At 40.7% G+C, this 15,072-nt stretch overlaps 1 protein-coding gene across 1 annotated transcript in view; it reads left to right on the forward strand.

Annotated features, from left to right (window-relative positions):
• The window catches only part of LOC115223266 (histone deacetylase 8-like), a 40,944-nt gene extending 25,872 nt beyond the window's left edge, over nt 1-15,072 (forward strand). Inside the window, exons 7-11 of the mRNA XM_029793771.2 lie at nt 411-519; nt 8,429-8,601; nt 10,087-10,181; nt 11,883-11,988; nt 14,527-15,072. Of these exons, the coding sequence (XP_029649631.2) occupies nt 411-519; nt 8,429-8,601; nt 10,087-10,181; nt 11,883-11,988; nt 14,527-14,555 (512 nt within the window). The 3' untranslated portion in view covers nt 14,556-15,072. The remainder of the gene's footprint in view (nt 1-410; nt 520-8,428; nt 8,602-10,086; nt 10,182-11,882; nt 11,989-14,526) is intronic.

Consider the following 15,072-nt stretch of genomic DNA (forward strand, 5'->3'; position numbering starts at 1 on the left):
GAACAAGACACTTTATTTCCCGTTGCTTTAGTTCAAAGGGCCGGCTTTGTCACACACTATGTCATGCTGAAACTCCCTGAGAATTGTGTTAAGGGTACGCGTGTCTGTGGAGTGCTCAGCCAGTTGCACATTAATTTCATAAGCTGTAGATTGGATTAAATGGAACATTCGATGTTGAAACCGATGGAGAGCCAGACTGCCACCACCACCACCACCACCACCACCATCTGTTTGAAGTTGCCGACTATATATGCTTCCCCACCCACCCACCCAAACGACATAGACTCTTCCTCTTCAGAGTTACTTTCATCTGAAACCACAAACTTTGGAGTGTACTACCATTCTTTTACCATGTTTTTTAGAGCTTTTTTTAAAAATATATTTTTCCTTTCTTCTCTTTGACAATCCAGGAACTGGCAGCATAGACGACGTAGGTTTTGGTAAAGGAATTCATCATTGTGTCAATGTTCCGTTGATGGATGGAATAAAAGACGTAGAATTTGTGGCCTTGTTTAAAAGGTAAAAGTTTTCCAATTGAACCAAACGTGTATTCTTTCCTCTGTTTAAAAACGAAAATATACAAGATGCCAAGGTGGCTATAGACACAGATGTGACAATAGGGGCAGACTGGGATGTGTGGTTAAGGATCTTATTTCCCAACCATATGGGTCTGGGTTCAGTCCCACTGCATGATACCATTGGTAGGTATCATCTACTATAGTGCTTTGTGAGTAGATTTGGTAGATGGAAACTGAAAGAAGCCTATGTTATATACTTTTTTACTATTTTTACTCTTTTACTTATTTCAGTCATTTGACTGTAGCTATGGTAGAGTACCACCTTGAAGGGTTTTAGTTGAAGAAATTGCACCCAAGACTTATTCTTTGTAAACCTTGTTCTTATTCTATTCATTCCTTTTGCCGAACTGTTAAGTCATTGGGACTAAAACACACCAGCATTCGTTGTCCAGCAATGGTGGGGACACACACACAAATACATACATACACACAGTGGTTAGAGTGTCAGGTTTCCAATCATGAGGTAGTGAGTTCAATTCCTGGACTGGGCAGCATGTTGTGTTCTTGAGCAAGACACTTTATTTCACGTTGCTCCAGTTTAATAAGCTGTACAAATGAGTTGCAACGTCACTAGTGCCAGGCCATATGGGTCTTTTCTTTCTCTTGGACAACATCGGTGGCATGAAGAGGGGAGGCTGGTATGCATGGGCGACTGCTAGTCTTCAATAAAAACAACCCTAGATTATGCATTTGCTGGTGAGGCAACTTTCCACTCAGACTTGTTCTCTGGAGGGGAACCCCTTAGGTGCACCCATGGTCATTTCTGACAGACGGAGTTGAGTTGAGTTTATATGTATATATACAATGGGCTTCTTTGAGTTTCCGTCTACTCCAATCCACTCACAAAGCTTTGGTCAACCCAAGGCTATAGTAGAAGATATTTGCCTAAGGTGCTATGCAGTGGGACTGAACCTGAAATCATGTGGTTGGGAAGCAAGCTTCTTACCACTCAGCCACACCTGTGTCTATCATCATCATCATTTAACGTCTGCCTTTCATGATGGCATATATATATATATATATATATATATATATATATATATATATATATGTATAGGAGAGTATTGTAGTTCGCATGAAGCATTGTGTATTGTTTGTAAAGAACAAAAAGTTTTGAATGGTACAACAATGCACTATAATACAGACAGTGGGCTATATACCTGTTGTAATTAAGTCATCCATAGTCTGATATCTGGCCATGGAAAAATATGACCTTGCATGGTGTCAGGAAGGGCATCCAGCTGTAAGAAAATTTCCCTCAAATAGACTCTGTCTAATCCATGCAAGCATAGAAAAGTGGATGTTAAAAAATAATCATGATAACTGCTGCAAATGACAGACTCTTGGTATTTGTTAATTAAGTTAGTAGTGTAAATTTCCAATTAGTTATAGTGTTAATTACTAGTCTAAATTGCATTCAAGTACTAATGAGATATGATGTAAAAAAAGATATTTTTTGTTTTCATTTCTTAATATTTAGGTGAAGGTGTGGCTGTTGTGGTAAAAGGCTTGCTTCCCTACCACATGGATCTGGGTTCAGTCCCACTGCATGGCACCTTGGGCAAGTGTCTTCCACTATGCCTTGTGAGTGGATTTGATAGATGGCAACTAAAAAGAAGCCTGTCATATATATATATATATTTATGTGTGTGTGTATGTGTGTGTGTCTTTGCATCTGTGTATGTTCCCCACCACCATCACTTGATAACTGATGCTGGTGTGTTTATGTCTCTGTAACTTAGTGGTTTGGCAAAAACGACTGATAGAACATCTACTAGGCTTACAAAGAACAAGTGCTGGGGTTGATTTCTCTGACTAAAAAGCCTTTAAGGCTGTGCTCCAGCATGGCTGCAGTCAAATAACTGAAACAATATCACTTTCCTGTTCCCCCTTTTCTAAATGTGAGTAGCCATGTTCCTCTCAACAGCAAGAAACCTGTTCTGCTCTGGACCTTTTCTCTCATACTTCACCCCTCTCTACTCTTTAGTCTCCTAACTTTAACCCTTTAACATTTAAACCAGCCATATCACCTCCTTCAATGAATCCCCCCCCCCCCCCGCCTCTCGAAATTCCTTGTCTTGCAAGTTATTTGGTGACCCTGCCAGTGCTGGTGCCATGTGAAAAGCATCCAGTCAACACTGTGAAGTGGTTGGCATTTGGAAGGGCATCCAGCTGTAAAAATCATGCTAAAACTGACCTCGCTTGTGCTGGTGCCTTGCAAAAAGCGCTCAGTCCACTTTGCAGGGTGGTTGGTGTTAGGAAGGGCATCCAGCCATAAAGACCATGCCAGAACAGACACAGTAGTCTGTGGCAGTTTTCTACCTGGCCAGCTCCTGTCAAACCATCCAACCCATGCCAGCATGGAAGGTGGACATTAAAAGGTGATGATGATGATGATGATATCAGGTCCAAATATTTTACCTGTTTTATAGTCAAGTCAACCAGATATGGCCTTTCACAGCTACCCAACAATGTCATTCTAAAATTAAACAACCACATCATTGAAATCCCAGAACTGAGATAAGGCACGATTCATTCAAAACAAGGTGGATAAATATGCATTAGATTAGCCAGAATAATCTGAATACTAAGTTCCCTTTCTTCTCTTTGGGGTCTGCCTCTCAACCTCATTAGTGGCTGTGTGGTAAGTAGCTTGCTTACGAACCACATGGTTCCGGGTTCAGTCTCACTGCGTGGCACCTTGGGCAAGTGTCTTCTACTATAGCCTCAGGCCGACCAAAGCCTTCTGAGTGGATTTGGTAGACGGAAACTGAAAGAAGCCCGTCGTATATATGTATTTATATATATGCGTGTGTGTGTCTGTGTTTGTCCCCCTAGCATTGCTTGACAACTGATGCTGGTGTGTTTATGTCCACGTTACTTAGCGGTTCGGCAAAGAGACTGATAGAATAAGTACTGGGCTTACAAAAGAATAAGTCCCGGGGTCGAGCTGCTCGACTAAAGGCGGTGCTCCAGCATGGCCGCAGTCAACTGACTGAAACAAGTAAAAGGGAGAGAGAGTAAAGAGTATTAGGAAGGGCATCCAGCTGTAAAAACTATACCAAAGACACTGGATTATGATATTGCCCTTGAGCCCATCAGAGCCTGTCAAACTGTCCTGCCCCTACCAGCATAGAACATATTCATTAAATGATAACGAGTAGGATGATGATGTTAGCTTAGTATAGGGATAACTGAAGAGGAGTGCTCGTTGAATATATACTCTTTACTCTTTTACTTGTTTCAGTCATTTGACTGCGGCCATGCTGGAGCACCGCCTTTAGTCAAGCAACTCGACCCCGGGACTTACTCTTTTGTAAGCCCAGTACTTATTCTATCGGAATAAATCCAAATTTACAAGGAAAAATCAGATTTAAGATTGAATCCAATTTTATAGTAAAATATTATATTATATCAAATTAGAGACAAAACCACTATTATGCAAATCAAACAAAGAAAGACTTAAGCCAATACATAAAATAATTTATATAAATTAAAATTTAACATATGAATAACCACTACGATTGTTTCGTGTCAGCACATCTTAGACATTCTTCAGGTGGTTTCAAAACCTTCTTAGCGAGTTTTAAATTTGAACGGCAACGAGAAACTCAGAGTAACAGATTTTGTTGAATTTTCTGCTGCTTAAAATAAAGTATATTTATATATATATATATATATATTTATATATATTATATATATATTTATTTATATATATATATATATATATTTATATATATATATATATATATATATATATATTTATATATATATATATATTTATATGGAGGCTATGGTTATGGTTCTCGCAATGAGGAGGGAACCAGGCTGCTGGAGTTCTGTGATGCGAATAGTCTTATGGTTTGCAACACTAACTTCAGGAAACCAACAAGCCACTTGGTCACCTACCGTTCGGGCCAGCATACTAGCCAAATCGACTACATCCTTGCCAGAAAAAGGGAAAGATGGCTGCTTATGAATGCCAAAACCTTCCCAGGCGAAGAATGTACCCCACAACATAGAATGGTAGTCAGTGACTTTAGGATCAGGACTAAGAGGACGACTAGAAGACGACCAACATGGAGAAGAAGGGTCTGGAAGCTTAAAGACCCTGCTAATGGACAGAGATTTAGAGACATGTTACTCGAAGCCTTCGACGAAATAGAAGGGGGCATAGCTACACATGGGGTAGAAGATAACTGGGCGCTTCTAAGGGACAACCTGCTGAAAGCCACTGACCAGATCTGTGGCTGGTGCAAAGTCCCCACAAGACCCAAAATAACGTGGTGGTGGAACAATACTGTTGACAGGGCTATTAGACAAAAGAAACAGGCTTGGAAGGACTGGAAGAACGGTGGTAGCAGGGAAGTGTATCAGACTGCAAGAAGGGAAGCTAGGAGGCAGGTTTATTTAGCCAGAGGGGAAGCAGATAGGAAAAAATTTGCCAATGTCCTGCGCCGTGAGGATGAAAGACTTGAGGTATTTCGTATAGCAAGACAGTGTGTGAGAGAGAATCGTGACGTGGTAGGAGAAAAATGTGTTCGCACGGATGACGGCTCACTTGCGCTAAATGAGGCTGCAAAGAGAGAGGTTTGGAGAAGCCACTATGAAAGGTTGCTGAATGAGGAAAATGAATGGGATAAAGAGAGTCTGCCGAATGTTGACCCAACAGAGGGACCAGCAATCCGAGTCGACAGTTCCTTTAGTAGATAAGGCAATTAAAAGCATTAAGACAGGAAAAGCCCCAGGCCCATCAGGAATTACTGCAGAGATGCTCAAAATATCTGGTAGTGTCGGCTATAGCCTAGTCACCCGTATAGTTAACCAGGTGATACACGAAGGAGTCATTCCCAATGACTGGTGTAGCAGCATAATAGTCAGCTGCTACAAAGGTAAAGGTGACGCCCTAGATACAAATAACTACAGGGGTATCAAGCTGCTGGATCAGGTAATGAAGGTTACGGAGAGGGTTATAGCCCAACTAATTAGAGAGAGAGTTAGCCTAGATCAGATGCAGTTTGGGTTCGTGCCAGGGAAAAGTACTACTGATGCTATTTTCATGGTAAGACAGCTGCAAGAGAAATACCTAGCCAGAGACAACCCCTATACCTGGCTTTTGTTGATATGGAGAAAGCCTTCGACAGGGTCCCCCGATCCCTCATCTGGTGGTCAATGAGGAAACTAGGGATAGATGAATGGTTAGTGAAAGCTGTACAAGCCATGTACAGAGACGCTGCTAGTAAGGTGAGGGTTGGCACCGAGTACAGTGAAGAATTCAGGGTAGAGGTTGGGGTCCACCAAGGTTCAGTCCTCAGTCCCCTCCTATTTATCATAGTCCTCCAGGCAATAACGGAGGAATTCAAGACAGGATGCCCCTGGGAGCTCCTCTATGCTGATGACCTTGCTCTAGTTGCTGAGTCTCTATCAGAACTAGAGGAGAAGTTTCAGGTATGGAAACAAGGTTTAGAATCGAAGGGCCTTAGAATCAACCTAGCCAAAACCAAAGTCCTAATAAGTAGGAAGGTAGACCAATCACAAACGCCTTCAAGTAGATGGCCCTGCTCGATCTGTAGAAAAGGTGTAGGTAGAAACTCTATAAGATGCACCAAGTGTAAGCTATGGACACATAAGAGGTGCAGCAATGTCAAAGGAAGGCTAACTAGGAAGATGGTTTTTGTATGTGGCAGATGCTCAGGAACAATTAACACTGAAAATGCTCTGAGACCAACTTCCGTCACTTTCCAGGGAGAAAAGCTAGAAGTAGTTGATAGTTTCCGTTACCTAGGTGACCAAGTCAGTAGCGGGGGCGGGTGCGCTGAAAGTATAACTGCTAGAGTAAGAATAGCCTGAGCAAAGTTTAGAGAGCTCTTACCCCTGCTGGTGACAAAAGGCCTCTCGCTCAAAGTAAAAGGCAGACTGTATGATGCATGTGTACGTACAGCCATGCTACATGGTAGTGAAACTTGGGCTGTGACTGCTGAGGATTTGCGTAAGCTCGCAAGAAATGAAGCTAGTATGCTCCGATGGATGTGTAACGTCAGTGTTCATAATCGACAGAGTGTAAGTACCTTGAGAGAAAAGTTGAACCTAAGAAGCATCAGTTGTTGTGTGCAAGAGAGACGTTTGCGCTGGTATGGTCATGTGATGAGAATGGCTGAAGATAGTTGTGTGCGAAAGTGCCACACCCTGGCAGTTGAGGGGACCTGTGGAAGAGGTAGACCCAGGAAAACCTGGGTCGAGGCGGTGAAGCACGACCTTCGAACTTTAGGTCTCACCAAGGAAATGACCAGTGACCGAGACCTTTGGAGGTATGCTGTGCGTGAGAAAACCCGGCAAGACCAGTGAGAACAGTCAAAATCAAGATCAAACCAAATTGAGGTCGATCAACATCAGGGCCCCCGTGCAGGTGACACGTAAAAGTACCATCCGTTCGTAGCCGTTTGCCAGCCCTGTCTGGCCCCCGTGTCGGTGGCACGTAAAGGCACCATCCGTTCGTGTTCGTTGCCAGCCTGGCCTGGCCTCCGTGCCGGTGACACGTAAGAGCACCATCCGTTTGTGGCCGTTTGCCAGCACTGTCTGGCCCCCGTGCCGGTGACATGTAAAAGCACCATCCGTTCGTGGCCGTTTGCCAGCCCTGTCTGGCCCCCATGTCGGTGACATGTAAAAGCACCATCTGTTCGTGTCCGTTGCCAGCCCTGTCTGGCCCCATGTCGGTGACATGTAAAAGCACCATCCGTTCGTGGCCGTTTGCCAGCCCTGTCTGGCCCCCGTGTCGGTGGCATGTAAAAGCACCATCCGTTCGTGTCCGTTGCCAGCCTCGCCTGGACCCCGTGCCGGTGACACGTAAAAGCACCATCCGTTTCGTGGCCGTTTGCCAGCTCTGTCTGGCCCCCATGTTGGTGGCACGTAAAAGCACCATCCGTTCGTGTCCGTTGCCAGCCTCGCCTGGCCCCGTGCCGGTGACACGTAAAAGCACCATCCGTTCGTGGCGGTTTTTTTCTTATTTCGTTTTTTTCCCCACCCCTCCTTCGTTCCTTTTTCTCTCTCTCCCTTTCTTTCGTTCCCCCTCCTTGCCCAGTATATGAGAATTGCTACATAGATGAATTTTAGCTTGCGTGCGAGACGGTTTGCGTGAATATATGTACACATGCTTTTATGTGTATATTTAAATTTATATTCATACGTCTGTATATGTATGTATGGCGTTTACGCGCATCCTTTTGTGTATGTTGATATATATATGTAGATTTTAATATAAATATGTATTGCAGTATTTATAACAGGTTTAATTTCTATGCATTAATTTGCACTGTCTTCATTAACGTCAATGGTTTTTTCCTCGGATTTTATAATTTTTATAAGTTTTTTATATATAATTTTTATAAGTTTTTATATATATATACATATATCTTTGACCTTTTTGTTTATCGCTCGAAGATTGACCGTTTTTTCTAAAGGGCCAATCAAACAAGTCCATTTCTTTTTAAAGGTGTAGCGTTTGTCAGTTCCATTCTAGCAAAAACTGTCTGATGAACGGCAACGAGAAACTCAGAGTAACAGATTTTGTTGAATTTTCTGCTGCTTAAAATAAAGTATATATATATATATATACACATATATATACATATATACGACGGGCTTCTTTCAGTTTCTGTCTACCAAATCCACTCACAAGTCTTTGGTTAGCCCGAGGCTATAGTAGAAGACTCTTGCCCAAGGTGCCACGCAGTGGGACTGAACCCGGAACCATGTGGTTGGTAAACAAGCTACTTACCACACAGCCACTCCTGCACCTCTACTTGGTTTCATTTTTCTTGTGAAGGATTTCTTTTTATCTGTTATTCTTACAGGATAATGTCTGAAGTGATAGATGTTTTTGCACCGGAAGCTATTGTCTGCCAATGTGGAGCTGACGGAATTGCTGGGGATCCAATGAACTCCTTCAACCTAACCCCACAGAGTTTGACGAGCTGTGTACGTTATTTCACCACGCTTAAAGTTCCTTTGTTGCTTCTGGGCGGAGGTTAGTTTCATTTCATCGTGATCATGATGATTATTATTATTATTATTAGGGCGGCGAGCCGGCAGAATCGTTAGCATGCTGGGAAAAATGCATAGCAGCATTTTGTCCGGCTTTATGTTTTGAGTTCAAATCCCACTGAAGTCGACATTGTCTTTTATCCTTTTGGGGTTCGTAAAATAAGTACCTTTGAGTACTGGGGTTGATGCAGTTGGCGTATCCCCGGCCTGAAATTACTGGCCTTGTGCCAAAATTTAAAATCATCATCATTATCATCATCATCATCTTCTTTCAATTTTGTTTCCATTTCTTGCTGAGTGTCTTCCCAATACCTAGGGCAAAGAAACTCACTGTATACTTTGGTTGGCCATTAAAATAGACACTCCAGATTATTCATTTACAAAGTCATGTGATAGAAAGAAAAGGAAGAAAGAAGGAAAAAAAGAAAACAGAAAATATGAATGAAAACAAAAGAAGATTCACAGCAGCAGCAATGCTCTTATTATTTATTGTTTTTGCCCAACTTCTAACACTGGAGATGTACTATGGGGCCAGCTGTTCACTTGCTCTGAACTAAGGTAACACCCCTTATTTTTTGAGCACCATTTGGAATATTCAAGCGGTTTCAAGCAGTGCTGTTTTCTACAAGTGCTCCACCCTTATTGCAGCCCCTATTTGTTCCATGTACTTCTCAAGATTTTTACTCACTGTTCCCAGGGCTCTGACAACTATTGTTACTACTACAACCTTTTTCACCAACCACAACTGCTTATAATATTATTATTATTAAGGTGGCAAGCTGGCAGAATTGTTAGCACACCGAGCAAAATGCATAATGGTATTTCATCTGCTTTTATGTTCTGAGTTCAAATTCCGCTGAGGTTGACTTTGCCTTTCATCCTTTTCGGGTCGATAAATTAAGTACCAGTAAAACACTGGAGTCAATATAATCGACTGGTCCCCTCCCCCCAAATATCAGGTCTTGTGCCTATAAGCAGAAAGGATTATTATTATTATTATTATTATTAAGGGGGCGAGTTGGCAGAATCGTTTGCACGCTGGTCAAAATGCTTAGTGGCATATCATCCGTCTTTACATTCTATGCAAAAACATGTTTGACCATGGGGGAAATATCTTGTTTGGAAACCACTAGGGGGTTGGTGATAGGAAAGGCATCAATCTGACCATAGAAAATCTGCCTTGTTAAACTCTGTCCAACCCATGCAAGTATGGAAAAGTGGACCTTAAATGATAATGATGATTTTGATGGGGAGGTGGCAAAATTATTAGTGTGCTGCTTTAAATGCACAGCAACATTGCATCTCTCTTTACGTTCTGAGTTCAAATTATGCTGAGGTTGTCGATGAAATAAGTGCAAGTAGGGCACTGGGGTTTATATAACCAACTTACTCCTCTCCACCCAAATTTCAGGCCTTTGTGCCCATAGAAGAAAGGATAATGATGGTTGCTTTATTTATCTAATTGCAGGAGGTTATAATTTTTGTAATACATCAAAGACCTGGACTTTGATTACTGCTGCAGTAATTGGCAAGAAGCTGTCTCCAAACATACCAGATCACAAGGTAATTAGTGTTTAAATTTCTCATATGATTGTCTCATTTCGTTGATGTCTTGTGATGTCTTTTCGAGCACCATTTGGAATATTCGAGCAGTTCCAAGCAGTGCTGTTTTCTACAAGTGCTCCACCCTTATTGCAACCCCTATTTGTTCCACGTACTTCTCAAGATTTTTACTCACTGTTCCCAGGGCTCTGACAATTATTGGTACTACTACTACCACCTTTTTCACCAACCACAACTACTTATAATATTCATCATCATCATCATGGCTTGGCTTCGCGAACGAAGATCAGGAAGGCTGTCCACGTCACGTGCATGCACGCTCATGACTGATAAGTCCGATATGGGAAAGGCAGGTCCATGAGCAGTGTCCACAGACGAAGGTAACATCCGGTGTGGTGTCAGAGGCGGTTCGCGCATTCCTCCTGCGTCTCTTGTCTTTAAGTGCGTCTCTTCCAAGTTCCTCAAACTTGCTGACTGCGTTGAAGATCATGTGGCGCCAGACATCACGGTCTGCAGCCAGGTCTGACCAGCATTGGTGGTTAATTTGACATGCTGTTAGAGACTTCTTTAATATTATTATTATTATTATTATTATTATTAACAACATCAACATGTTGTCGAGTTATCGATGTTGTGAAGGCGCATGGTCTAGTGGTTACAGTGTTCCACACTGGATTGCAAGATTGTGGTTTCAGTTTCCAGACTGGATGGTGTAATGCGTTCTTGAGCAAAACACTTCATTTCATGTTCTTCCTTGACCAGATTTCCACCTGACAATGACACACTTGTCTACCTTTCAGGAATGTCATTTCGAAGGTGAATGTGAGCTAATGAATAGCACAAGTATTTTATTATTATATTATTTCTGTTGAAATACTCGACCTTTGTTGCAATAAATTTTGAAAATGATGAAGAATTCAGTAAAATAACTGTCATTATTAAGTTTTGGAGCATAAGCTAACATGGAATTCTGATGAAAGGTTTATGCTGGTGTGCAGATGACATGTAAAAAAAAAAAGCTCGATTTTTCATGGCCATTGCTAGTACCGCCTGACTGGCCCTCGTGCCAGTGGCACGTAAAAGCACCCACTACACTCTCGGAGTGGTTGGCATTAGGAAGGGCATCCAGCTGTAGAAACTCTCCCAGATCAAGATTGGAGCCTGGTACAGCCATCTGGTTCGCTAGTCCTCAGTCAAATTATCCAACCCATGCTAACATGGAAAGCGGACGTTAAACGATAATGATAATAATGATGATGATAAACAAATCGTCTGTGTTGGTTATTTCGCAAGAAATTGAATGTCCCTCACATGTCATCTATGACAGGAGTCTCCACCACATCACATTGCAAGCTGGTATCATATAATGCTGCCATGGACCATTGCACAAATTGTAAGATGACCTGTCTTCATTCATTGATTTGAAATGATACATATCATATGATGCAATAACATATGGCATCAGTGAGCTGCAATATATTATCATAACATCCTTGGGCCATTTCAGCTGCTTGTATTTTCAATTAGGCTCTTTTGGTTATTAGTTTGCAGTCATCATCATAGATGAGGAGGACAAACATGGGAACTGAATTAAAGGAAGCAAGTTTTGCTTTTATTTTACCGAAATCTCTTCTCTTCTGACAATGTGTTTCTATTTTAATTTTCTCTCCCTCTCTCTCTCTCTCTTTCTCGTTAATTTAGTATTACATTACTTATGGACCGAGTTATGAACTGACTGTGGATCCGGGAAACAGAAAAGACTTGAATTCTTATGAAAACATCAGAAGCATCTATAAGAAAGTTCTTGGTTAGTATTGAAGCTCATTCCGTCACTCTTTCACACACTTTCTCATTCATTCTTTGTGGCATTGGCGGCACAGCCGCCACCGCCGTTGGTGGGAGTTGTATCTTCTCTCACTTCTTGTTACATTTGGCATCCTCTTTTAACAGCTCATTTAGGGGAGCCCTTGTTTTGTGTATGTTTGGGACATAAACATGATAGCAGTTTACCAAGCCTATGGATGCGTGTAACGATTTGACATTTGTTGGGGGAGGCATATTCCGATGACAGAACACGAGGAATACTGTAACAATGGTTGTTCTGTGTGTTCACCATCTGATCCTGGCAGAAATTTTTCTCTGAGACAAACCAAAGCATGTTCAGTCGGAGGGGATGCTTGAGTTTGTTCAAAAGCTTCGTCGCGCTGTCTTTCCTTTTGTCCTTGATGGCTTGGGATAAAAATTGGCCCTTTCTCATCTTGTATGAGGAATACCGAATGTCTTCATCCACTACCTGCCTGATAAGAAACGCAGACCCTCCCATGTCCTTGGCGATGGATCTGACTGACTTGGAGGGATCGTTGTCAATAATGGCCTGGATCTCACCAACAAATTCAGGAATTCTTTTTTTATCAGAGTGATCAGAATTTTCTAATCTGCCGTACCTTTGTTATCACTATTAGACTCATTCACCTTTTTCCGAATCCTCTTCACTATCCTCAGATTGACACCCAACCACTCTGAAATGTTTGTATTAGAGTTTCTGGTTTGAATGCCAAACAGTACAGCATGTCGTTTCCAAATTTCTGGCAGAATGAATTGCGTCATGGTGCTGTTTTTCTCACAGACAGTGCCCAATACAGTGTAATTGACAAAATCAAAACAAACGATGTGCATGCATGAAAATAAAAATATCAAATGGCGACAATTTACCAATCGCACACTCTGTATGTGTATGTATATGCATATATACATACATATGTATATACATATACATATATATGCATGTATATGGATATTGTGTGTATATATATATGTGTGTGTGTTTCAGTGGGTGAGTATGTCCTGTATAAAAATGTGTATATCTGAATATCTATCTGTCTGTCTATGCATATATATATATATATTATATATATATATAAATAAAATCATTTCATACCAAAATGTTCACATCAAAAAATTCCATTTTTTAAATTCCTGATCTGCTTAATTCTCCTCTCACCCTATTTTTTTTTGTGTGTATATATCTATGTATGAATATCTGTGAATGAATACATGTATATGTGTGTTTGTGTTTCTCTGTCTGTGTGTATTTATGTGTAAGGTGCTATGTTCTTATGTGTGTATATGTATGTGTGTACATCGCTCTATGTGTTTATGTATGTGTGTGTGGGTTTAGTATGTATGTTTGTAATATAACACTCCCTATTTAAACGGTGAATAACTAACTTTAAAATATCAATTTGAAAACCACTCCTATCAGAGCCACCTCCTATAAACTTATAAACATCTAATTATTGAAGTGCAAGAATTAGTATTTTAAATGGTTTTTCTGATAATTTTTCCACTTCAATAATCAGATGTTTATAAGTTTACAAAAGTGATTCTGATAGAAGTGGTTTTCAAACTGATATTTTAGAGTTTGTTATTCACTGTTTAATATATATATTTGTGGAGGTGCAATGGCCCAGTGGTTAGGGCATTTTGTGAGGTCAGGCACAAAAATACCTTAAATCATCCATAACTTGCAGTTAGCAACATTTATTAACCCTTTAGTGTTCAGATTATTCTATCAAACATAATGCCTATTGATTCCCATTGATTTGAATTAATCATGCATTATCTCATATCTTCAAGATCTTGATGGTGTAATTAATGTAGAATAACATTGTGGGGTAGGTGTGAGAGTCTGGATCTGGTCAGTTTGAGCATAAAACGGATTAGCTATTTTGGCCGGATATGGCCGGTTTAAATACTAAAGGGTTAAACGTTATTACTGTTATTTCTTTATGTTCTGCAAACAAAATGCACAAAAAAGCTACACATTTGAATTATGTTATATATACAATAATAATAAAGGACGTTACCGTATACATTTTTACAAACCAAGGACGTTATATAGACCTCCTTGACTCAAGTTAGAGAAGGGGTGCGTATTATACACAAGGTTTAGGTTTTGCAGAGGTACAGCCCCTTAAAAATCCCCTGCATATTATATTCAAGGGCAGACTATACTCGAGGATTTACGGTAATCAATAGAATAAGTTCCAAACTTTAAAACGTAAGTACTGGGAACGATTTCTGAAAACTCTATCTAAAAAGCCTGTTATTCATTGAAAAGTGAACGAAATTCGAATACGATGATTACTTAGTGCACTGTATACGTTTTTACAAATCAAGGACGTTATAGAGACCTCTTTGACTCAAGTTAGAGAAGGGGTGCATATCATATACAAGGTTTAGGTTTTTCAGAGGTACAGCCCCCTAAAAATCCCCTGTGTATTATACTCAAGGGCGGACTATACCCGAGGATTTATGGTATGTATTTCTGTTTTTCTATTCACAGAGAACCTGAGTCAGCTGAGGGCGAAATAGAACATTGGTCTCTTAAAAGGAAGGAGATAAAAGAACCTTTTGTGGCTGCCTTTATGTTTTCACTGCAGGAGTTTGTTAATCACAGAAGCATGTTGAAATAAGTGTTTTGGTGGGGTGGGGTAAGGGGAGGGGAAAAAGAAAAAAAAATACTGTTATTGCTTGATTCACTTTTGTGTTTTTCACCTGGTGATTCTCATTGAAATATCGTTAGATGTGTGACTTACTATATATATTGCATTTAAGTATGGAATGTGCAGGTGTAATGTATGAATTTTATGTTTGTTTGGATGACGATGATGATGATGGTGTGTGTGTGTATTATGTATATCATCATTATTATTTAACATCCAAGCTTGTATGGTGGGACACACGAAATTTGTTGGGACAGCTCTGTTTGCTGTCAGATGCTGTTGCTCTCTTTTTCTGCCCATATATACCGTATCTGCTTGTTGATAGGTTGCACCCTTAGTTTGAGATTGTCAGAGTTGGTATTTGCAGTTGGTATATATGTGTGTGT

The sequence above is a fragment of the Octopus sinensis genome, linkage group LG22 (genome assembly GCF_006345805.1).
Source record: "Octopus sinensis linkage group LG22, ASM634580v1, whole genome shotgun sequence".
NCBI lineage: Eukaryota > Metazoa > Mollusca > Cephalopoda > Octopoda > Octopodidae > Octopus > Octopus sinensis.